This window comes from Rhagoletis pomonella, unplaced genomic scaffold (genome assembly GCF_013731165.1).
Source record: "Rhagoletis pomonella isolate Grant_MI unplaced genomic scaffold, Rhpom_1.0 Rhpom_scaffold_00002, whole genome shotgun sequence".
NCBI classification, from domain to species: Eukaryota; Metazoa; Arthropoda; class Insecta; order Diptera; family Tephritidae; genus Rhagoletis; species Rhagoletis pomonella.
The window spans coordinates 33573759-33595850 of record NW_023458556.1 but is presented as its reverse complement, the minus strand read 5'-3'; the positions used below and the strand labels follow the sequence as shown (position 1 = coordinate 33595850).

The following is a 22092-nucleotide window of genomic DNA, read 5'->3' as shown; positions in this document are numbered from 1 at the left end:
TTTTTTTTTGTGACGTTAGTTATTTTTTTTTTAATGGGACTCCTGATGGGGTTCAAAAAATTATTCGTCGGGTAATTTCAGGGAGCCGTTGAACAAATGAAGCACCAATAAAAATGAAAAACCAATATCTCAAAAAAATTAACATTTGAATACTATACACAAAAAGTGGGGTATGTCGCCCCCAATGGGGTACGCCTGGCAACCCTAACCATTCACAAAGTCAGGTGAGGGCTTTAAATTAAAGGTCGATGCATGCATGTTCGAACTGATACTACACATTTTACTTAGTACTCGTAGATTAATAAAATTTTAAAGTTTTTAAATTCATAAAAGTTTTCTTTCGTAAAATATTACAAATATTCGACTTACCGTGCAATCGTGCTTTTGATATGTGGCTTCCGTGCACATGCTATTCACAGTTGCTATGGAAATGTTCTCACATGGCGCCATATCACCAATTTTCAACTGCACCCGTTGCAGATGGTCGCGTTGTCTCGACCAACCCAATGTATTGCAATTGGTCCAGATTTCTTCAGCTTTTGGCGGCGCCGGTGACGTTTTGCTACCCACACCAGCCAATGCTGGTCGTCCAGTAGCTATGCCACTCCCGACCACAGGTACAGGCGCATACCGACCAGCTGAGGACGCAGCACCACTATAATAATGCACTTGTGGCGCACTCTTTGGTAATGGATACTCATTGAACTTTTGTTCCATTGACTGTGTCAACGCCTCAGCATGCGGCATTTGTGATGCTGCCGCTTCGGAATGATCAAAAATGACGCGTGCGTACTCATCCCTCATCTCTTTGCTGCTACTTATGCTCTGCGTGTCAGCTAAATCCTCATCAACTGCTGGAGAAACAAAGAATTTTTGTGATTCCGCTAGGCGGCGTTGAACAGCGCTGGGTGTGGGTGGCACGGTCGGCGCTGGTTGCTTGCCTTCTAATCGTTCAGCCTTTGGTACAAATGCACGACGTTTTGCTTGTTGTTCCTGTCTGCGTTTAATCTCATCAGGTAAGCATATGGGACGCACGTGATCGGAAAAGTTGATTGGCGTCTCGAGACGTATCAATGCCGCTGTAGAGCCTTCCACTGGACTCTTTATCAAGCCAATAATGCGGCGACGCTGAGTCCATGGCGCGTTCGATGAAAGACGCACTGCGCCGAATATGGCCATCCATGTGGCACGTGGTTGACCTTGAAAGCAGGATTCAGTGGTGAGAACCCAGTCACGGGAAATCTACAGAGGGTTGGAGAGAGAAAGAGAGTAAGGAATAGTAGTTTATATCCAAAATCAAGGCTAACTGTTTTAGGACGTACCAGCGTTCCATCGCAAACATGTATATCCTCACGATATAGCGCTACCAACCAAGGCCAGTCACCGGGTGAAGACATTTTGGGCAACGATAAATACTGCTTGGGCGATAAAACCGACTGCACGCCGCACTGGAGCTCACCACAGCCCACATAGAGTACCTGACGCTTCTGGCAATGGGTGCGTATGAAGGAGATCTCCGGCGCATGTGGATCGAGCACGCGCACATAATCTTCCACGTTTTCGGTATCGTTGCGCACTTCAAATATTTCCACAGATCTAAGAAAAAATGTAAATTTGTTGTTTTATAAAATTAAAGGTGATATAAATATAAAATTTTACTTACTCATAGCCGAGTGATTTGCAAAGCGATTCTGCCACAGTTTGTCGTACTATCAGTTTACTATCATTCTCGAGACCCTCTGCGCATAGTTTTCCTACAATACCCTTTTCGGAGAACACCGCGAAACCTTGAGAGTGAAAGCGTGGCAAATAAGGTACCATTGGCTCTGGTTTCAGAAGATCGGCAGCAAATGGAGCTATTGCAACTGGTGGAGAGAGGAAGAGAAATGTTTACATACAAACATGTTTTTATTCGATTATTTTTCTTAAATACTTACGGCAATCTTTTTCATCAGATCCATCCGGACAGTCTGCTTTACCATCGCAACGCGCCTTACGCGCCACACAAGCACGCCCTCGCCCACAATACAATGCATTGCCCGTGCAGAATGTACAGGTGCGTTCGTCGGAGAAATCTGGACAATCCACGAAACCATCACAGAGCCGTGGACTTTGTGCATTATTCTGCAAATCATGCGCACAATGCGGCTTGTGATGGCAACTCTGTATGCCCGTTGACTCAGGAAAAGTTTCACAATCGAAAAATTGTTTGAAGCGCGCAGGCAATCGACTACCGCAACCCTTCATGAAAAGCTGGCAATACTCACGACACATAATGCCCGCCGTAGGTTCGAGAGTACCGTGTGTATCACATGGTGGCTGCAGTAGGCGACAAACAAAGTCGAAAGCCTCACGAAAGCACTCTGCGTCGACTAATTCACGAAATGCTATGACATCGGCTTGCACTTCCTCGAATGAGTGATGACCCAAGAGGTTTGGATAGGTTGTAATATTATAGCCGATCGAGCGGCAGTAATTCAATTTAAGCGGCTCACAACGACGAGGTGGCTTGGGTGTGGTGGTAATGACCTCGGTGGTCTCGTCTTCACCGCCAAGTGGTGAAGAAGACATGATGGGCTCCTCAATCAGGCCAGTTACCTCTTTGATGGTTAAACTTTGTGGATCTATCGTCATGTTGGCAAAATATTTGCGATTCGGTGAGTTTATCTCCTCTGCGAAGAGTGCTAAGAGGTCCGCCGTAGACACAAGACCCGCATATGGGTCGAATATAAGGTTAAAATGTACGACGACCTCATTGATGTCCTCGGTGCTAAATTTTTGTAAAACATTTTCAAATTTCAAGGCACACAAAAAATGCAAGTCGTAAATTTACCCATCTAAAGCCAATATTTCACTGCCTTCGTACGCTTCACGCAAATCAGAGCGCCTTACTATCAGATTAATGCGTTCCCGGAAATCGCGTGCCTTATGATTAAATCTCAAAGAATTTTGATCCACAAGCTCCATAGACCATTTGTCGTTCATGACCAAAAATTTTCCACGGAAAGTCCGATCCGGCAGTGGCTCAGGGCGGAAATATGTATCTAGAAGACGGCAATGGCACGTTAATTAAAAGTATTAACTATTTTTATTAGGGTGGTCCTAAACACCGGTTACTAAATTTTGTACATCACAAAAATTTGGCAAAACTTGTTCAGATAAATTCGAAAACTCGCTGAGTTATATCTGGTCAAAGTAAACATTTTTTCTGATTTTTGCGATTTAAAAAAAAAACATTATTTCTTCAAACACTGTTTTTTTTTTTTTTAATTTTTTAATTTTCGTGGAAGTCTTCATTTCTTACGTAGAACACTATAATTTAGTTAAGACTGCGTCACTTACATCCCACGTATACGAATGCGCCAGCCACTAGAAGGGCGACTAGAAAACCCGCTATCACAGCACAGCCGCACTTCTGACTATCGCCCAATTTACGCCGTGTAAAACGTATATCTGAGTCTGTAGATAGCACTGATTCCGATTTACGTCGATGTCCGCCGCCATTCGTGTGTGCGTGATTGTGTCCATGTCCGTGTGCGGGTGGATTGCCCAATTGATGGTGGCACAAATCGGTGAGGCTATTCGCCGTCGCACCGTTCGCCAAACCATTACTACTGCTGTTGTTATTATTGCCATTGCTGTTGTTGCTATTGCTGCCACCATTGTGGCTGTGATTGTGATGTGGTTTGTGGTGGCGGGCGCAGCGCGCGTTGTGAAAGACCTTTTGTGGCTGCGCTGGTACGTTTAAGCCATTTCCGGTTGAATCGCGATGACCATTCGGATTGCATTGAACACCCTGCAAGATCGAAAAATTGGAGATTGAAATCTATGAATTTATTGTACGCAGAGTTGTTCGTTTTAGACTTAATGCTATATACGTAAATATGTACATATATGTCTACATTAGACCGTACAACTTCACAAGCAAACAAAAAAATTTCGCTGCACACCCTGATTCTAAAGTATGTACTTATGTATATAGTATATATATAAGTATATTATTCTATGTATCAAAATCTTGTTTAGTACACCAACTCGGCTTCACGCAAACTTGTAAGTTCCCATTCACTTTCAATGACAACTACACCTGCTGTGCGGAATGTTGCCGCCGGGTGCTGCTGGGTAATACGAGTAAGACACAAATAAATGCTCCATCAACTTCTGCCCTCTCACGCTCAACCAATCAAGAGTTTGTATATTGGCGACCAGAAACGCGTTCTTAGCTCAAGGTTGACTGCCTTGCAACATCCACAGTTCAATTCAATTCGGCAAACAACTATTCTTTTTGCAATGAAAGAAATAAATACCAATCAACTCGTATACATAGTACTAGTCCGAGTGATTACGGTTACTTGCGATCATTTAGATCGTGTAAATTTTATTTGTTTATTTCTATACATATTTCATCAGTTCAAAGCTTGAATAACGGCGATTAACCTGATACCAATAGCATTGTGTATTCAAATTTTAAAACGAAAAGAAGCCATTAAAATTAAAACTACATAATTGGCTTTTTGAGCTCGTCAACCACTTAGGCATTTATTAACCAATTGACCAATTGCATTTTTAACTAAAAATAATGTTAACGTTCATAGGCGCCTCCCAGTCGCGTCTCCGATAGAAATCGAAAGCGATTGCACCATTTATTTGATAGCCGAAGGACATACTCGGTAGAGTTAACGAGTTTAGTTGGATTCTCTAGATGGCAGTGGGGTAGAAACAATCGTACATTGGTGTTGGGTTTCGCTTATTTGCAAAACAAAATCGAGATCAGCAGATGAAAATTTTGACAAAAATACCCGTGTCATTATAGTTGCGATCCCGTACGAGTCCGGACTAGTCAGAAATAGTTAAAATCAGTCAGATTTTACTGGAAATCGATCCCATATTCGGTTCGCTGACTATTGAGTGCACAAAAAAGAGAGTAAATAAGGCCCTCTCTTTGTGAAAAGTTACAGTTTAGTCCGAAGATTTTTTGCTGATGAATTCTGGCAAATGTGGCAAACGATCAGCTGTAGTGTGTTTGGCAACCAAATTGTAAACAAAAGAAAAGTACACTCTGCTAATTCTCTGTTTACATACAAAATAAGCAAAAATGTACAACCAAAATTTGGAGGTTATGTTGAAGTTGACAGAAGTTACCGCTTATTACTAGAAAGCGATCCGGTACTTTTCAATGTTACTCTCACGCTCTGAGCGAATTTTTATTTTTTGACAGTTTTACTAGTTTTAGGACTGCTACCCGCTCACAGAGAAAGATCAAGAGCCCAATGTTGAGGGCTCATACCGAGAAATCCCCGCCACAAATGTATGCTAACTTGCTATGCAGATTGCAGCCGAGCTAGGCCCTGTGTAGTGTACCCACGACACCCACCGCATTCACAAGGTCGGACCAGAGGTGAGACCCAGCTACAGCGGTCTACCGCTAAGAGAAATTAGCTGTCACGATCCATTCAGAACCACAACTACCCCTGACTTTTACGGAAATAAATTGGCAAATATGTAAATTGGAACGTGTAAGTGCTTTGCAAGACTTCGAGAATACCCCTATTGTATATGGGGCATTCCCTGCAAACGGTCGGATTCCCTGCTCAATTTCAATTATAATTCAAATAAGCTCTAATGAAAGCTCATTTCATATTATTTCAAATGCTGAGTGGCTATTTCACAAATTTAAAATTGCAAATCCAAAAGGCGGATGGAAAAATATATAAGCTCCAAAAGTTTCCAAAAAAGAAAACGAATAATTTTGAATTAAAAATATTTTAAAGTATTTTTTTTTGGTGAGACGCTTAGTTTCTAAATAAAGAGATCATTGGTGTAAATAGAATTAAATCGCTGAGCGAACTTCGCCGGAAGAAAATTCGCTGCCAAAATTAAAACACACTGCAGTGTATGAGATTTCACTAGAGCCTTCGATTTCCCGAGATTGTTCGAGAAGCAATTTCTCGCGAGGATCGCTTTCTCACGAGATTCTCGTGTATCGAAAAACTCGTTATACTCGCGAACTTCTCGATGATGAATTGCAGCGTATTTAGTTAGGGTATTTAAACCCTGAACTGTTGAATTTCTTTCAAGCGCAATACTCGTAGCTGTCCAGAATATCAACCATGCGCATGTTCGTTTCCAGTGATGTATGTATTGTTCAACCATATGGAGGAGCTTAACAAATACCAGATTGCACTGTTCTTATCCATTTATTACTTTTACTCACTTTCTTTGCTGGGGCCATCAAACGAGAATTATACACATACATACATACACAGCATATACATCGAGCTAAATTCTTCTTATATGCACAAACGTTTTTTTTTTTTTTGACAATAGAATATTTAACATTTACAGCCTTATTCTGTATCATGAACGATAGGCAACACGAACGATTCGTCTGCAGAGGAACGCTTCAAAAATTAGTCCGGTGGCATCATTTTAGCCGGTTTAAACGCAACCGAGACCATTGCAACGTAATGTATGAAAAGCAAGACGAAGACGACCGGTAGAGTTTAAAATCGCAATCAGATCAGGTTGACGTCTGCAAACGAATCGTTCGATTTGCCTATCGTTCGTGATACAGAATAAGGCCCTTACACATACATTGGTTTTTGATTTTGTTTTTAATACGTTCGATATGCTCTTACATACGTATGTCTCGATATCTACTCGAAATTTCTCGTGAGAATGGCGTTACCCGAGATTGTGTCGAGAACTCGATTACTCGATTTCCCGGGTATCGAAATTCTCGAGAATATGCGAACAGAAATCGAAGGCCCTAATTTATAGTGGTTAGGAATTTTTAAAAATTTTGAAAGTTGATCAGAAATAATTTTTTAATTTTATTTTTTAGTTAGTGGTCTGTTTCTGGACTTATATGTATACATATTTGCATACGCATTCATATGCAATATACGCACGCTAACGCTTGGAGAAAAATGCAGCAATATCCGAATATAGAGACCAATAATTACAAAAATAACCACAAATCAAACTTAAAGGGTGAATAAGACAATCCTTTTTTACAACTCACCACATAATATCCCAAGACAAGTTTACCAGTGATGAAAAATATCCCAGTTGCAATTTTAAGTGCTGCGCGTCTAAGTTTTCTTAAATACGTTTTTGATGCACATTTTATACTGCTTGGTAACAGCAGGCGATATCGTTTACTGTATAGACAGTGATGTGCATATATGTATGTATGTACATAAATACTTATGTATGGACATATAATAAGTGCTTAGGAGTATGCAAAGCTAAATGTACAAAGTTTAGAGACGATAACGCATATCCATATACGACGAAGGCCGTTTGACAAGTCAGTGACTTTTGGAATGCAAGACATTTTTGGAAAAATTTTAAAATAAGTTAGTATCATTTTAGCCCCATATACGTAATCCAAAAATTCTTCCAATTTTTTATCCCTTCCAAATATGTAATATTTAGATTTCCTTAAGATCTTAAATAGCCACTAAATGCGACCAAAATTTCTTGCCGACGAGAAATTGCTTCAAGTTTGAAATCAGCAGTTTGTAGCTAAAGCTACGATTAGGACACGAAATGCACTTTTTCCATTTTCTTCGAGAATCACAAGGTTGCCTGCTGGCTGCAACATACAAACTACATAGATAGACAACGCAGTTTACCTAAAATTTTTTCAGTAGTTAACAAGTGCTTGTTGAAAAGAGCAGTGTTGTATTTAAAATTAATCCTCGTATATTTCAAAAAACTATCTACTGACTTTTTAAACTGCCCTCGTATATGCATGTAGGTAAGTACGTACATATGTTTGTAATCTCTGAATGCAATGCTTGCAGTATACATCGTCTGAAAACCAGAAATGCAGCTACCAATTATCGCCTTTAGAAACATGCATCCATCTCATGAAATGCCTCTTAATACAAAGCTATTGTTGTTGTGATGATTGGCGTGCTCAAATTCAATAGAGTAGACTTTTGCTTTTAAACAATTTAAAACAACTATAGTACATTATTACTCTGCCATGTGCAACATCTGCGCCTGCTTCGTTTCAATCAGCAAATTAATTTAAGAGGTATTTATGTATAAAAATTTCAACACCCTTTCAATTAAAATTTGCTAACGTTGGAGATCATACAAAAACAAAATTTAAAAATATCTATAATTTGTGGGTCTTCAAACTCATAAGTATGTATGTAGGAATGAAGGCGAGTCGATTCTAAAACCTCGCAGTCAACACTTACTTTCAAAGTAAAATTTTTTCACAAAACTAATACAATGGCAAAATTGACAAATTAGTTCGCTTTCTTTTCTTATTTTTCCATTTGCAGTACTCGTTTGATCGCTTTAGTGTCGCCAAGACAATGATTTGTCAATTTTGTTTATAGTTTTATTATAACTTTTACTGTATTTATTGTTTTCGTTTGCGATCTAGTGGTCATTGGCTGAGACATGAGTTGAGTTTTTCCACTCTTCGTAGTACTTGGTTGTATTTGAACTGCTGGGAAACTACTTGTTGCTGTCATTTTTGTAAAGAGTTTATTTCCTCTGCCTAATCCAATCAACAGTGTACCAAGCCTAATTAACTCAAATGACAATTACACTGCGTGACAAATTAAAAAAGTCGACCGCCAAATGGCACTAGTTGTGAGTTCAATCGAGTAATAAAAAACGAACTAGTGAACCCGCCTGGCGTTTAAATGCCAAAAACATTCTTAATGATTCATCTAAACCATTTCTGAGTGATTAGAGGTCTCGCGTGGTGCCGGTTTTCATTTCATCAAGTTTCAAATCTCCCTGTACCGCTAAAAAGTTCTACCTTTAAAAACTAAAACGTTATTGCACATCTATGTAGAAGCCCAGTTCTTTGATTTGACTTATCATTTTGGATATTGAAAATAACGATGCAGATGTGATGACCTTCAAAAAAATAGATGGAAACCCTAATTAAAAATTATGTCAGCGTAAAGTTTTCTTAAATCTCTTTCGTTTGACACTAATATTTCGATATTTCATTCATGTAGCTTGTGTATAAGTAAAACAAAAATTTGATTTTTCAAACAGGTGGCAACCCTTTTAGAAGTATTTTCAAACTAAAATCTTTTTATCGTCTGGCATTGTTATACATATTTCAATTTACTGATGAATTAATTTGAATTTGTTTTTTTAAGGGCAACCCTCTTAAAAATGATTTGCGAACTAAAATTTCCTTAAATTTTTTTTATGGCATTGTTATAGATATTTCAAGTAACTAATGAGTTAAGTGGAAATTTATTTCTTAAAGACGTGGAGACCCTCCTAAATATAGTTCTGAAATAAAGGATTTTAAACCCATTTCCATTGATAACAATTTAACCTTAACCTTTTAAACGAGAGCAACCCTCAAACACATCAAAAATATTCTAAATTTTCAAACTAAATATCTCTTAAAACTCTTTCATTTGACATCCCTTTTAGTTATATTTCATATAACTTGGGTGTAAAATAATTTAATTTGACTTCTCAAATAGGTGGCAATCCTATTAAAAATATTTCCAAACTACTACCTTCTTAAACATCTTTTGTCTGAAACCCATACCAAATTCCTTGAATTAAAATTGAATTACATTTTTTTAAACCTGTGGCAACCCTGCTACACCTAGTTAAGATCTACAGCCCAAGCCATTTAGATTCATTTCCTAATCGTTCCATTGAACTTAACATAACGTAACACTGGGTTGAAAGAATTTAAATCGATCAACTGGCAAATCAAAAAGTCAATTTTATTTGTAACTTGATATGAAGTAAGTTGAGGTGGGGAGAGTTAAGGTGTGGAGAGTTGGGGTGAGGTAGGTTGAGGTATGTAAGGTGAGCTCAGATGAGCAACAAAACTAGTGTTGCTACATACCCAGACATGTATTTTTTTCTACCGGAACCCCTGCCAAAAGACTTCAAAATTTACCAAAAGTAAATTTTCGTATATACACCGTGTAAAAGGGCGTCGTAAAGAATTTGGTTGGTCTGACTCCCAGAATTCATCGATGATTCATTCATTTATTTCTCTCCCTAATTTGACACAAAAAAAAGTTTGATTCTATGCTCTTTTGTTACCACTCTAAATTTTTTTCAGAACCAAACTTCATTAAAAAAGGACGAAAATTTAAAAAAATTGGACCAACTTGTTTCGCATTTCATTTTGCATACGAGTAATGCTTGCAAGATTTTTTTTTAACAAAACATAATACTTTAATTCAAATTACACATATAGCAAAATTAACATACATATAGGCACATACATCAATTTTATACGCACATTTATATTAGGGTGCATCACTCCATACAAAAAAATCTGGTATTGTTTTTCCATCGGAATTATAATTTAAGACTTCCACCAAAATATTTTGGGATAATATTAAGATTTACGTGAGCTGGACCGATTTGAAAACATCATCCAAAATCTTATTATTTTGATTGCGCTGATAAAATGTTTAAACATTTTTATGAGATTTTTTGGAAAATATTTTTTTTTATAATATTTGTTTATGAAAAACTCGATTTTTGGAGATATTTTAAAATCGGTACAGCTCACGTAACTCTTAATGCTTTTCCAAATTTGTTTGGCGGAAGTCTTAAAGTATAATAAAACACGCAAGTTCTTTTGGCAAGGCACTCTAATGTATGTATGTATACATATATGCAGATGTACCATTTTTTTAACCAAAAATATCATATGAAATTGCCCGATTCTGACAATCTTCGATCTAACTGGTGATTGAGAAGTTCTCCCAGGACATTGCTGGCTGAACCTTCTCCTGACTAAACTGGGAATTTACTCGCTTGAATAATGCAGATTGGAGGGACATTTGGATTTTTATTTTTTCGGTAAAATTTTATTATTTTGTGACTTTTTTCGAACATTTTAACCTTCAGACAACTGCGTATTTACTGATGACTTTTTTTAATTTTTTTATTTATTTTATAGATATGATCTAAAAAACTTAAATCCGAAAAAAACGGTCATGGTATGATCGAAAAATTAAAAACTAAAAATAACGATTATGCTTGATCCAAAAAATAAGAATCATAAAATAACAGTTAAATTCAATCGGAAAAATAAAACCTCTTTTAAACAGTTAAATTCATTATCCAAAAATAATTATAAAAACTGTCGTCCAACCCTCTTTCTAGAAACGAGTTATTCGTAGAGAAAAGCTTTTAAATGTACATAAAAAAAAACATAAATATTTGAAATTTCATTCAAACTTATCCTATACCCTTATTTTTAAGGCGCTAGATGCGTGTTGCTTACTATTTATAATGTTAAATATAATAATGGGTTTTTTTATTTTCTTATTATTATTATTTTGTAATAAGTGTATTATTATTTCAGCTGATTTTGGACTGGCCCTTTTCAACCAAATTGCTTTATACATACATATGTTTATGTATTAATAAAATTGAGATAAAATCAAAACATAAATAATTTTGGCGCGAAAAATGTATTCAATAAAGTTACAAATTAAAATAATTTACCGAAATACGCACACAATAAATAAAACGTAGACACAAACATTTATTTATACATACATACATACATATCGTCGTTTAAAGTACAAAACCGCGTATCAGCAAAATGTAAAATCGCGTATGTGAAGTTGTAGAAATTATTTTCTATAGAGTAAAAACACTCATATTTCAAAATGGTTCTCTTTTTTATAAAGCAATCGCATTTCTGGCTAGTATATTTCACGACGAATGAATAAGGATTGAGCCAAGAGCTTGTGTGAGCAAATCCAATTTTTGGCAGCCAATGTCAGTTACGCGGTTTTGCAGAATGACGATACGCGGTTTTGTACTTTAAACGACGATATGTATGTAGACATAACATATACATAATTAATCTCTATTATGTTTATGGGCAATTAAAATGCTTATCTGCTCAAGCGATTAAGGTACCCACAATATTTCATCGTATACATATTTCATAGTACACACTCGTATTTATTGCTAAAAAACTTAAAGCAATTTATCTTCAATTTGCAAAATTAGCGAAGTATTTATGGCGCGCAGAGCCAACACCAAAAACGCCAACGCTTACCAATTGCCTTAATAAAACTACTTAAAGTATTGCATCAAAACCACTTAAATATAATTCGCACGCAATACCAAAATTTACATGAGTGGCATCATAAATCTTTTCAAATTAATCCTCGAATGCGAAAAAAAAATCAAAACAAATTAAAAACATTATTATAATTATAAAAAGTAAAAAAATAAATAAAATAAAATCGTAAAATAATTACGCTGCTCCAGGTGAGGCTCGAACTCACAACCCCGGCATAGCTCAACTTCAACACACAAGTTACTGATTATAAGTACCGTGCGCTAACCAATTGCGCCACTGGAGCGCTGCGAGGGGGTCTGCCCAATGTCGCACTAGAACCGAAGCACTCGAATGAATCAGCGCCACGTACCATTGGAGTGAGCAAGGGGCATAAAGCTAGAAACGAACGAACCACTCGAACAAAAAATAACGTTGACTGAGTGAATCAAGCTGAATAAAAAACAAAACAACAAAGTGAACAAGCAACACTTAGCTTTTTCTAAACGCTAGTAGCATCCCCAAAGCAGCAACGTACTCTTTATGCTCATCTATGTACATATTTATATAAATATGTGCATATATGGATCCACCTCGTCATTGCTAGCTATCGTCATCGCCAACCAACGACTGGGGGAAACAATAACAAAAGCACAGCAGAAAGCTAAAAGAATAGCGGAATTTGCGGGAGAAACTCAGCAAAGTAAATAGAAAGCAGAAGGAATGTTGTGAACTTGCCAGAAAATAGTGTATACATTAGGGTGGTCCAAAAATGCATGTTAAAAAGTAAAGTCGGAATTTTTATGTTCTCACCCCCTAGGATTGTTCTATACCGAAAAAATATACCCCTATTTTTTATTTTGAAATCAAAAAATATTTAGAGGTCGCCCAAAGGGGAAAAACAACTTTTCGTCGAAATGGTATAGAATTCTTAAAAATCAATATTTTTTCTATCGGAAAACTCTGCTTATCTGCAGGAGATTCCCAATAATAATACCCAATTGTTTATTTAACAATTTTTTCATCGCAACTACAATTTATAGGTCCGCCATAAACCCACGAAAACCCCGAAAATGCAATGGGGGGACAAATAAAAAATCGTTGATATTAAAAAATGGTTAAATAAACAATTGGGTACTATTATTGAAAGTCTCCTGAAGATAACAAGAGTTTTCCGATCAAAAAATATTTATTTTCTAGAATTCTATATCATTTCTACGAAAAGTTGCTTTTTCCCCATATAAAAATACATAGAAAACTTTGAGCGCATTGAGCGACCACTAAATATTTTTTGATTTCAAAATAAAAAATAGGGGTATACTTTTTTTCGATATAGAACAATCCTAGGGGGTGAGAGCATTACACTTCTGACTTTACTGTTTTTGGACCACCCTAGTATACATATAGTACAAATGATCATATGTGCAAATGTTAGCACAATGCCGCAAATATGTACATATGTACATTAGAGTGGGTCGAATTATTTTTTCTCAAATACCTACTTTTGTATTAGTGAAAATATATTACGGCTGTTCTGAATATTGTGCAAATGGTTTTGGATTTGCATTTGCAATTTTATGCTTGCTTCCATGGCAACCGTTTGCAATTACTTGTCGTGAATATACAAATGCACCGAAATATGCAAATGCCAGATCATATACAAAATATTCAGAACAGCCTACTATTATTATTATTTTTATTCTGAGTGTAATAGTCCGCGCGCAGGTACATACATGTATGTTTGTATATATGCACCCTTGTGGTAAGCTACTTTTCTTTTGTTTATTTAATGTTTATCTATTATATTTTTTATAAAAGCCTAGCACATTATATAACAAAACATCAAAAAAAATATATATATAAAAATTATAAACATTCAACAAACTCTACCAATTTCCCCCAAAAATTTCAAACTTGTTATTTAGAATTTTTCGAAAAAAAAATTGAGGTGTGCAGTTTTAATGCCCATTAAATTTGTGTAGCATAAAGGGCAAGACAATCACGTTGTTTTTTAATATTTTTTTGCTGGCGATACTAGGCATTTTCTTCCATATAAAGTGTGCTCGAAAATTTCTTTTCTGCGGTTTTCTAGCGACTTGAAACTAAAAAACTTTTTACCAGAGTTTACAAGAAAATCCATCAGAAACTTGGCAATACGTAGATGTAAAAAGAAAAAGAAAAATATATATGAGTCCGAAAAACCTGCGCAATTCTCCACTATTTCGGCGAATACATATTTATCAATGTTTTGCAAAAATTTACTTTTGACATTTTTACGGCCCTTTGAATCGATTACGCGAGCTAGAAATTTTACTTAATTAAATTATTTAGAGCAAATTAATATTTCTGTAATATTTGACAACATACTTATTAAAAACATCACTACTACAAACTTATCTACATATCAAATAGCCTTTTTCTTTCCCCGTACAAAATCGACCCAGCCTAATATACGCACATCTGGGTATACAGGCATAAACCGACAAAGCGAAAAGCAAAAACATTCAATGTCATATGACGTCACTGATAAGAGCGCGTACTGCTCTTATACATTGCTCAGATATACAAATATATGTATGTATATATATTCATACATACATATTTGGCGCCCTTGTTTGGCATAGTAACATACAACACAAAAACGAGAGGTTATCGACCGGGGACGTAGTCGTATTATAAATTGGCTACATTTTGTATTAAAAAAAAATATGTGCGAAATAAACTAAAAAGTTTATATTAATTATGTAAATAATTATCTTTTAAGAAGAGAAAAAATTTTAATTTTAATTTGGTACATAATCAGACAATAATTTTATAATTTTTCCTTATGAAAAATGGAAATCAAAGGCTTTGAAAATTTGTTTATTAGAAATCTTAAGAGTTTCTGATTAACACATACATACATACATATGTACATAAGTAATTTGCAGTTGCTTTCATTATTTTTACTTAAATTTTTTCATTTATTTTATTTTATTAAATTTTGTTATTTTATTAAATTTCTTTATACGCAGTGTACGATCAAAATTTTCTTATTTTCCTTCTCACATCACATTAATTATTTATTGAAATTACAGCGCGTTAAGGAATGAAAATAACTTGAAAAAAATTTAAAAATTTATTCGCAAAATATTTACCAGTGCTGCTCCAGGTGAGGCTCGAACTCACAACCCCGGCATAGCTCAACTTCAAACACACAAGTTACTGATTATAAGTACCGTGCGCTAACCAATTGCGCCACTGGAGCGCTGCGTCAGCTGTTGGACGGAGTTATGGTCACTTTCCACACTGCTCGGCTTGATCGGTATTTCTCCCGTATAAGTATGTATCGCTGCTTAACATATCTTTGCGTGAACTTTGAAAAGTGATTAGAATTTTCTTTCTGATTTTTGTTTGCAATTGGCTGCGCTAGAACAATTAACTGATTACATATTACGATTACATGCAGCAGTCGCCTGCTATATTTATATATATTTTTATGGTAGCGCTCTACGATTTAATCTGCAAATATGTTTGAGTTGATATTTCGTAGCTCGAAAGTAATTTGGTATACATAAGTATATACATACATAAATATGTACATATATGTACATACCCTGCAGGGAAACCTCGAACTAGTGAATCAAAAACGATCCAGGTCGATAGTAACTAGATCCCCACCAGTTCAAAAAAGCTATTTTATTTCACTTTTTCATTAGAAATCTTTATCTAAAGGTGACAAATTTAGAACTGGTTCGGAACTATAGAAAAAGTGATGCAAAACGAACTAGATCTTATCTGTCGAATTTAGAACTAGTTCGGGGCTATCGAAAAAGAGATGCAGCGGGGGCTTGTTTACTTTACATAGATATGTGTTTGGCGGCTTTCTCGTTCAAATGCACTTTCATTCTGCACTTCGCAGACGCTTTTTCATAACTTAGTAATACGAAACGAAAATTGACACTTCCTAGGACATCACCATGTTAAATTCGCCAGTTGTTTGCATGCAAATAAGGATTTCTCGCGAACCAGTACTGAGTCTAAATGTAATAGAAGCGCACCAGTTCACAACTAGAGATTTTCCCCACTTAGTACATATTATGTACATTAGCGTAGTCCTCAAAGTCAAATGAGCTATTTTTTCAGTTTCACCCCTTCAATCGGTAATACCACGGTCACATATAACACATACAAATTTTGGTTCCGATTGGAGACGGTTAAGGCGTGTCACACAGGGGCCAAAGTTCAGATTCCTCTATAGAGACTCAAAAAATTAAAATTAATATCATATCAAAATCGATACTACCGTAAGACGAGACTCAAAAAATTAAAAAAAAAATCATTTAATACCCAAAATCAATACTACTAAAGTCGAAGATCTCACATAAAAATATTGGTCCTGATTGGAGTCGGTTAAACGTCTTCATAGGGTAATCTGAATTTTGACCCCTGTGCGCCACGTCTTAACCGACTCCAATCGGAGCCAAAATTAATATGTGATATCTTCGACTACGATAGTATCGATTTTGGGTGTGAGTTGGCAAAAAAATTCATTTTAATTTTTTGAGCTATGTGAATCCGATATTAGGAGCTGAAGAGGGAAGCGAGACGTATTTGCCGTAATAAGAAGAGGGAAGCCGAAATACGGGAGTGCAAAGAGCTTAAAATTCTGACCGACAGGAAAAAATGTGCCCCTTCAAAAGTAGATTAGTATGTTAAAATTTGAGAATAATCCGTCATGGTTCGCAGGAGATTCGAATTTTGTCGTGCTAGATGTGAGCTCGGAACCACTGTGCTACGACACGAACACTTTTCGCTCCTATTGAATGGTAACAGCACTGAAACCAGTGGAGGAAATGATTCCGAGTTAGTCCACCGCCAAAGACGACGGAAGTGATGTACCACCGCCTGACATTGACGAAGTCGAAATAGAAATTCCATGGTTTAACAAAAACGAAGCTGCTTGGGGTTGACGGTCTGCCAACTGAGCTATTCAAGTACGTCAGCGGGAAGTTGATATGGTGCATGTATCAACTCTTGCCGAATCCACAAGAAGGGAGACCTCGCCATAAGAACACAAGGTCTATCGACCTTTCTGTATTAATTTGGAAGGATCTCTCCGAGCCATTTGAGATGAAGCAAGATTTCAGACAAGGTGACTCCCTATCGTTTGTTTTCTTTAATTTGATGTTGGGGAAGATAACAAGACCACCAGGTGTAAAATCGAATTTTTTACCAAAAACTTTTCTTTCTGGCCCTGAATTGCGATTATGATTCTTGATCACTTTCGCGAAAACGTTATTGTAGGGTTCTCTAGTCACCCTTCTCACGCTACTACTTAGTATCGTAACCAAAGTATATGTTCACTAGCTTTTCAACACATCATTGCACTTTAAAAAAAAATCAAATACGCATTGCGTCATTCGACATGAAAAATATGACGCAAAGTACACACATATTAACTTTAGACTTTACCAGCTAATTCGACCAACAAAGATGAGATAAAATTAAGAATATAAAAATTAATTTTTATGCAAGAAATTTCAAGTTACTGCATTGCCTAATTTGTAAAACAAAACTTGCTAGAAATAGAACCTGTTGTCTTGAAGCCAAGCCCACCGTCGACAATGAAACTAGTCAGAGCAGACAAGAAGGCAGCCGCTCAAAGCCGAAGTTGCTCAACAAGACACCGCGGCAGGCAATCAAAGAGCAATGCAGCCAGCGGCGGCAGCATCAGCAGCAAAAGCGAAATAGGCCGCAAGCTCTTGAGGTATTAAGATACATATGTACTTGATAAATAATATAGAACACTAACTACCAACAGCCATGTGTGTACGCTGAGTAATTGTATGTAGTTGAATTAAGTAGAAGTGGCAGAAGTATTGTAGCTAATGTGAAAGGCTTCTTGTGCAAGCCAGAGCACGAATGCGGAAGCTGTGTGTGGTATGTTCGTGAGTTTCGTGTTGTGGTTGCATGTTATGTACCTACAAACATACACACATATTTACATATGTACATATGTATATTTTTTACGAACATTGCAGTAATGCTATTTGTGTGGTTAATGTTCGCTGATTACTTGATTACTATGTTGTCTTAATTCTTACTTACATATTTATGTATGTGCAAGTTTTATTAAGAGATCTAAAGAAGGGTACTATTTAAATAAATAAACTAGGTTACACAGAGATTACCAAATGTTTTCCATTCTTTCATAATTTTCAAAATATACACTTACATATTTATTACTACATAACTGTTTTTATTCATTCTTGTTAATTTTTTTTATATTCTAGAATGTAGATCAATGAGTAGCGGCGCAGATAGTCTTTGATGTGTTTCGTTTTATCAAACAGTAGAAAAGGCCAACAGTTTTACACCGTGCCCAAACGTTAGTTGTCTTCTATGATGAGTTTTTCAATATCTGTCAAGTTACAACTGGTATTCGGTAAAAAATTTTCATTTAGATGCTGTGTTGCCCTGGACCTAAATACTAAGCCGTCTAAATGAATTAACTCCAACTTTGCAGAAGATTTAATTTTTAATACTTGCTCTTTAATAAAGTGGAAATACATTATGGTCTAGCAATTGAGATAAAGGGATTTCGTAGCTCTCTACAATTAAAAATAGTTATGGCGTTGAAGATGTGGTATAGTTACGGTGACCAGATTCCTGTGGACAAAAATCGGCACATTTCTAAGGCATCGAATCCGAACATACATTTTTTTTTTAGAATAAAGGGACATAACATATTTGAATACAATTTTATTTAAATAAAAATAAAGAGAAAAAAATTTAAACTTATCGCAAAAATGTATACACACAGAATATGCGGTGGCGAGAATGTAAATAGGGAAAAGACATTTTAGCAAAGCTTTGGCTACTTTTCTTTGTTTACAAAAGTTTTTATTATTTTTTTATGCAAATATAGCTTACTATCTAAAAAAAAAAAAACAAGTAAATCAGAATTTCAAACTTTGTAGAAAATTTATAAAAATTCGATGAATTTTAACAAATGTTGATCAAAATTTTAAAGATTTTTATCAGATTTTTTTAGAACTGTTTTGAGTATGCAGTTTTGTAGCTCACTAATTTTTAGCATAACAAAGTTCAAGTTTGAAGTAGCTTGGGCTTACAGTCGGTTTTTTGCAAATTTTTTGTTCGCGCATTTTCTTCCATACATAGTATGTTCGAAATTTTTTTTTGTATATGGAGAAAATGAGTAACTCCTTCAATGATAAGTCCTAGCTATTTAAAATTTGAACTTTAAATTTAATAAGTTACTAAACTGCCTACTCAAAATGTTTATAAGGAATCTAATTGAAAAGCCCAAAATTTTGATGAAACTTTGTCGAATTTTGCTAATTTTTCTACAAAGTTTGAATTTATGACTTACATGGCTTTTGTTAGATAACGAGCAACACTTTCATGAACAATTAATAAACATTAAATAATCTAAAGGAGAATAACAAATGCTTGCTAAAATAACTCTTCCTTATTTATATTTTCGCCACTGTATTTTCATCTTTTATTTTTCATATCCATGGACTTTTTGAGGGAATTAGTATTCATTTTTATAATTTCGCGAAATTAAAGTTTGAATCGTTTCATTAAAAATATAATTATAATAACCTTAAAAAACAAAATTGACAACAAGAATGACAGACTGCAGAGAGTTCCAGTTAGAGAGAACAAAACATAACCAAACATCATAGAAAATCAGGATGCTGACTTTCCTTATGGCTCCCTTATATTCTATGTTATTTGTGATAACGAAAGTGTTGCCAAGTTTGTGCGAAAAATTGTTTATTGAAAAAGAGTACAGGGAGACTCTGATTAAATTAATAAAGAAAACACTGAAAATCGGGACTTAATCGGTACAAATATGAAAAATCGGGACACTTATACGTCCCGACTTTTAAAAAATATTCAGCGGGACAATTTTCTGTACTGTCACGCTAAAATCGGTACGAATGGTCACTGTAGGTATAGTTGAGCCTTTCAACACGGTGCTCCTAATTCTCAACTTTCGTTGAACTCGCTCTCGCTTCTACGAAAATGTCTCTGGTATTTCTAGTCTCATTTATCTATTTCACAAGGACGTACAGTAGGGTGGAGCGGAAAAAAATGTTTGCGTTTCAAAATTCTAATAGCGGGGGATCGTTGCCTTTGGACGTCAATAGAATACCCGAAGATTGTTTGAAATCGCTTAATATTTTCTGTCTGCCATTTTTTATTGAAATTTTGAGAATTTTGTAAATTTTAAACAAATAACGTAAATTATTATATTTTTAATATTTTTATTGAACTTTGTACCACGATTGTTTATTAGGAAAAATTGAAAAAGCAACAAAGTCTAAGCGGTAGAAGTTATAGCACTATTTCGGAGATCACCACATCTCCTCATCAGACTTCTTTTTTCTAGACTTCAGCATTATTATAATAATTTATTTACATTATTTGGTTGAATATAATTATTCATAAATGTCTGAATATGAGTTTCCAGACTTTGATCTGGTCTCTGAAACTCTATGAAATTCTGAACTAGGACAGCTGCCCCAGGATCACGACAGGAACGTGGTCTCGTGGATTCCGTTTTAATTATTTTATTTTTTATTTTTTTTTTTGTATATTATATTTTAAAATTTTCCTGTTTATGCGGTTTATATGTATGTACATTTTAGAGTAAAATAAAAGCAGCAAAATTTAAGGATGTTGTTGGTAACTTATGTTTAGGTTAGGTTAGGGTGATAAGTACTGATATTTAGTGGGTTAGTACTAGAACGAGTTGAGCACAATGAACTTTGAAAAAAAAATCGTCAGAACATCGATATATAATTCTTTAGTTTTCGACTGTAACTGCCGAAGATATGAAGAAAAATGTAAAAAGGCGGCGCCTACGTTGGGGCAAAAAAAAAGCAATCCAAATTTCCAGATTTCTGGTACGGTCTAATGTGCATATTTACATTTATTTGGCATAAGAGAAAATTTATTTGACAACGAAAAAAAGTAAATAAACAACCGCCTAAATAAAAAACCTTCTTAGTAATTTAAAGTTCATGTGCGAGTCAATCGTTTGACATAACAAAGATTTTTGCAAAGCGTCGACACATGACATGACAACCCTACAATAAAAATATGTAAGTGTGTAAAAATTTAAACATATTTACAAGGCCTACTTTCCCTCTGCTGTATCGCCAAAGTTGCGGACAAAACGACTAATTAAATTCTTGTGGCACATACGAGTGTACATATGTATGCGCTATTTATGTACGTATGATATATGTGTGTATTTACCCTAAGCAATGTATACATATATGCACAGGTATATTCCTACATACCCTTATGGGTAGCTAATTAAGTTAAATGATATTTTGACCAATTTTGCCCATTTTTCTTTTGTGTATTTAATGTTTATATTTTTTTTATAAACGTATAAATCCACATTACAAACTTTGTATAAAAATTATAAAAAATTCAAGAAACTTAACCAATTACATCTAAAAGCTTTTGTTCAAAATGTTTAGAAAAATTTTAGGTATGCAATTTTATAGTCCATTAAATAGAAATTTGGTTGGTTGGTTTGGCGTTGGTTTTTAATGCTGAATTTCCACTAGGCATTAAATGGCAAAATTGTAATGACAAAGTTGCGCATTAGAAAATATTACGTTGAAAAAATAGTCATCAAATTCATTTCCAAATAGCCAAAACTGATCAAAATGTCCCTTAACTTAATCAGCTGACCACAAGTGTAAGTGCATGCATGTTGCATGCAACATCACATCATATGCGACGTGACTTATGGCCATTACGTATGTACCTGTAGCTGTGCTCGATCAACACAACAAAAAAAAAAACGAAAAACTCCTTCAAGAAAAAATACCAAGCAAAAACCTAGACTATCTGCTACTGCGTAAAACGCTCCACTCCGCGCTTCGTATGTACTTATGTATGTATGTATATTTCGCATTATTATTATTTTTTTATTTTTTGCTTCCTCATTGCGCAAGCGCAAACGTCAAACTGGCCTTTCTTTTCTTGCCAACACCATCTTTCATGCC

The 22092-nt window shown here is 35.4% G+C and overlaps 1 protein-coding gene and 2 non-coding genes across 3 annotated transcripts in view; all 3 read right to left on the bottom strand.

Annotated features, from left to right (window-relative positions):
• Positions 1-284: 284 nt before the first annotated feature.
• LOC118753056 overlaps positions 285-22092 on the bottom strand; it is an 81812-nt gene continuing 60004 nt past the window's right edge. The window contains exons 3-9 of the mRNA XM_036487910.1: positions 3343-3796; positions 2834-3044; positions 1938-2770; positions 1664-1865; positions 1323-1596; positions 370-1242; positions 285-290 (exon numbers count right to left, since the gene is read on the bottom strand). Of these exons, the coding sequence (XP_036343803.1) occupies positions 285-290; positions 370-1242; positions 1323-1596; positions 1664-1865; positions 1938-2770; positions 2834-3044; positions 3343-3796 (2853 nt within the window). The remainder of the gene's footprint in view (positions 291-369; positions 1243-1322; positions 1597-1663; positions 1866-1937; positions 2771-2833; positions 3045-3342; positions 3797-22092) is intronic.
• Trnai-uau lies at positions 12257-12359 on the bottom strand. The gene is made up of 2 exons: positions 12322-12359; positions 12257-12292 (listed from the first exon to the last, which is right to left on the bottom strand). It is a non-coding gene; the product is annotated as a tRNA-Ile (tRNA).
• On the bottom strand, positions 15196-15299 carry Trnai-uau. Its single transcript has 2 exons — positions 15262-15299; positions 15196-15231 (listed from the first exon to the last, which is right to left on the bottom strand). It is a non-coding gene; the product is annotated as a tRNA-Ile (tRNA).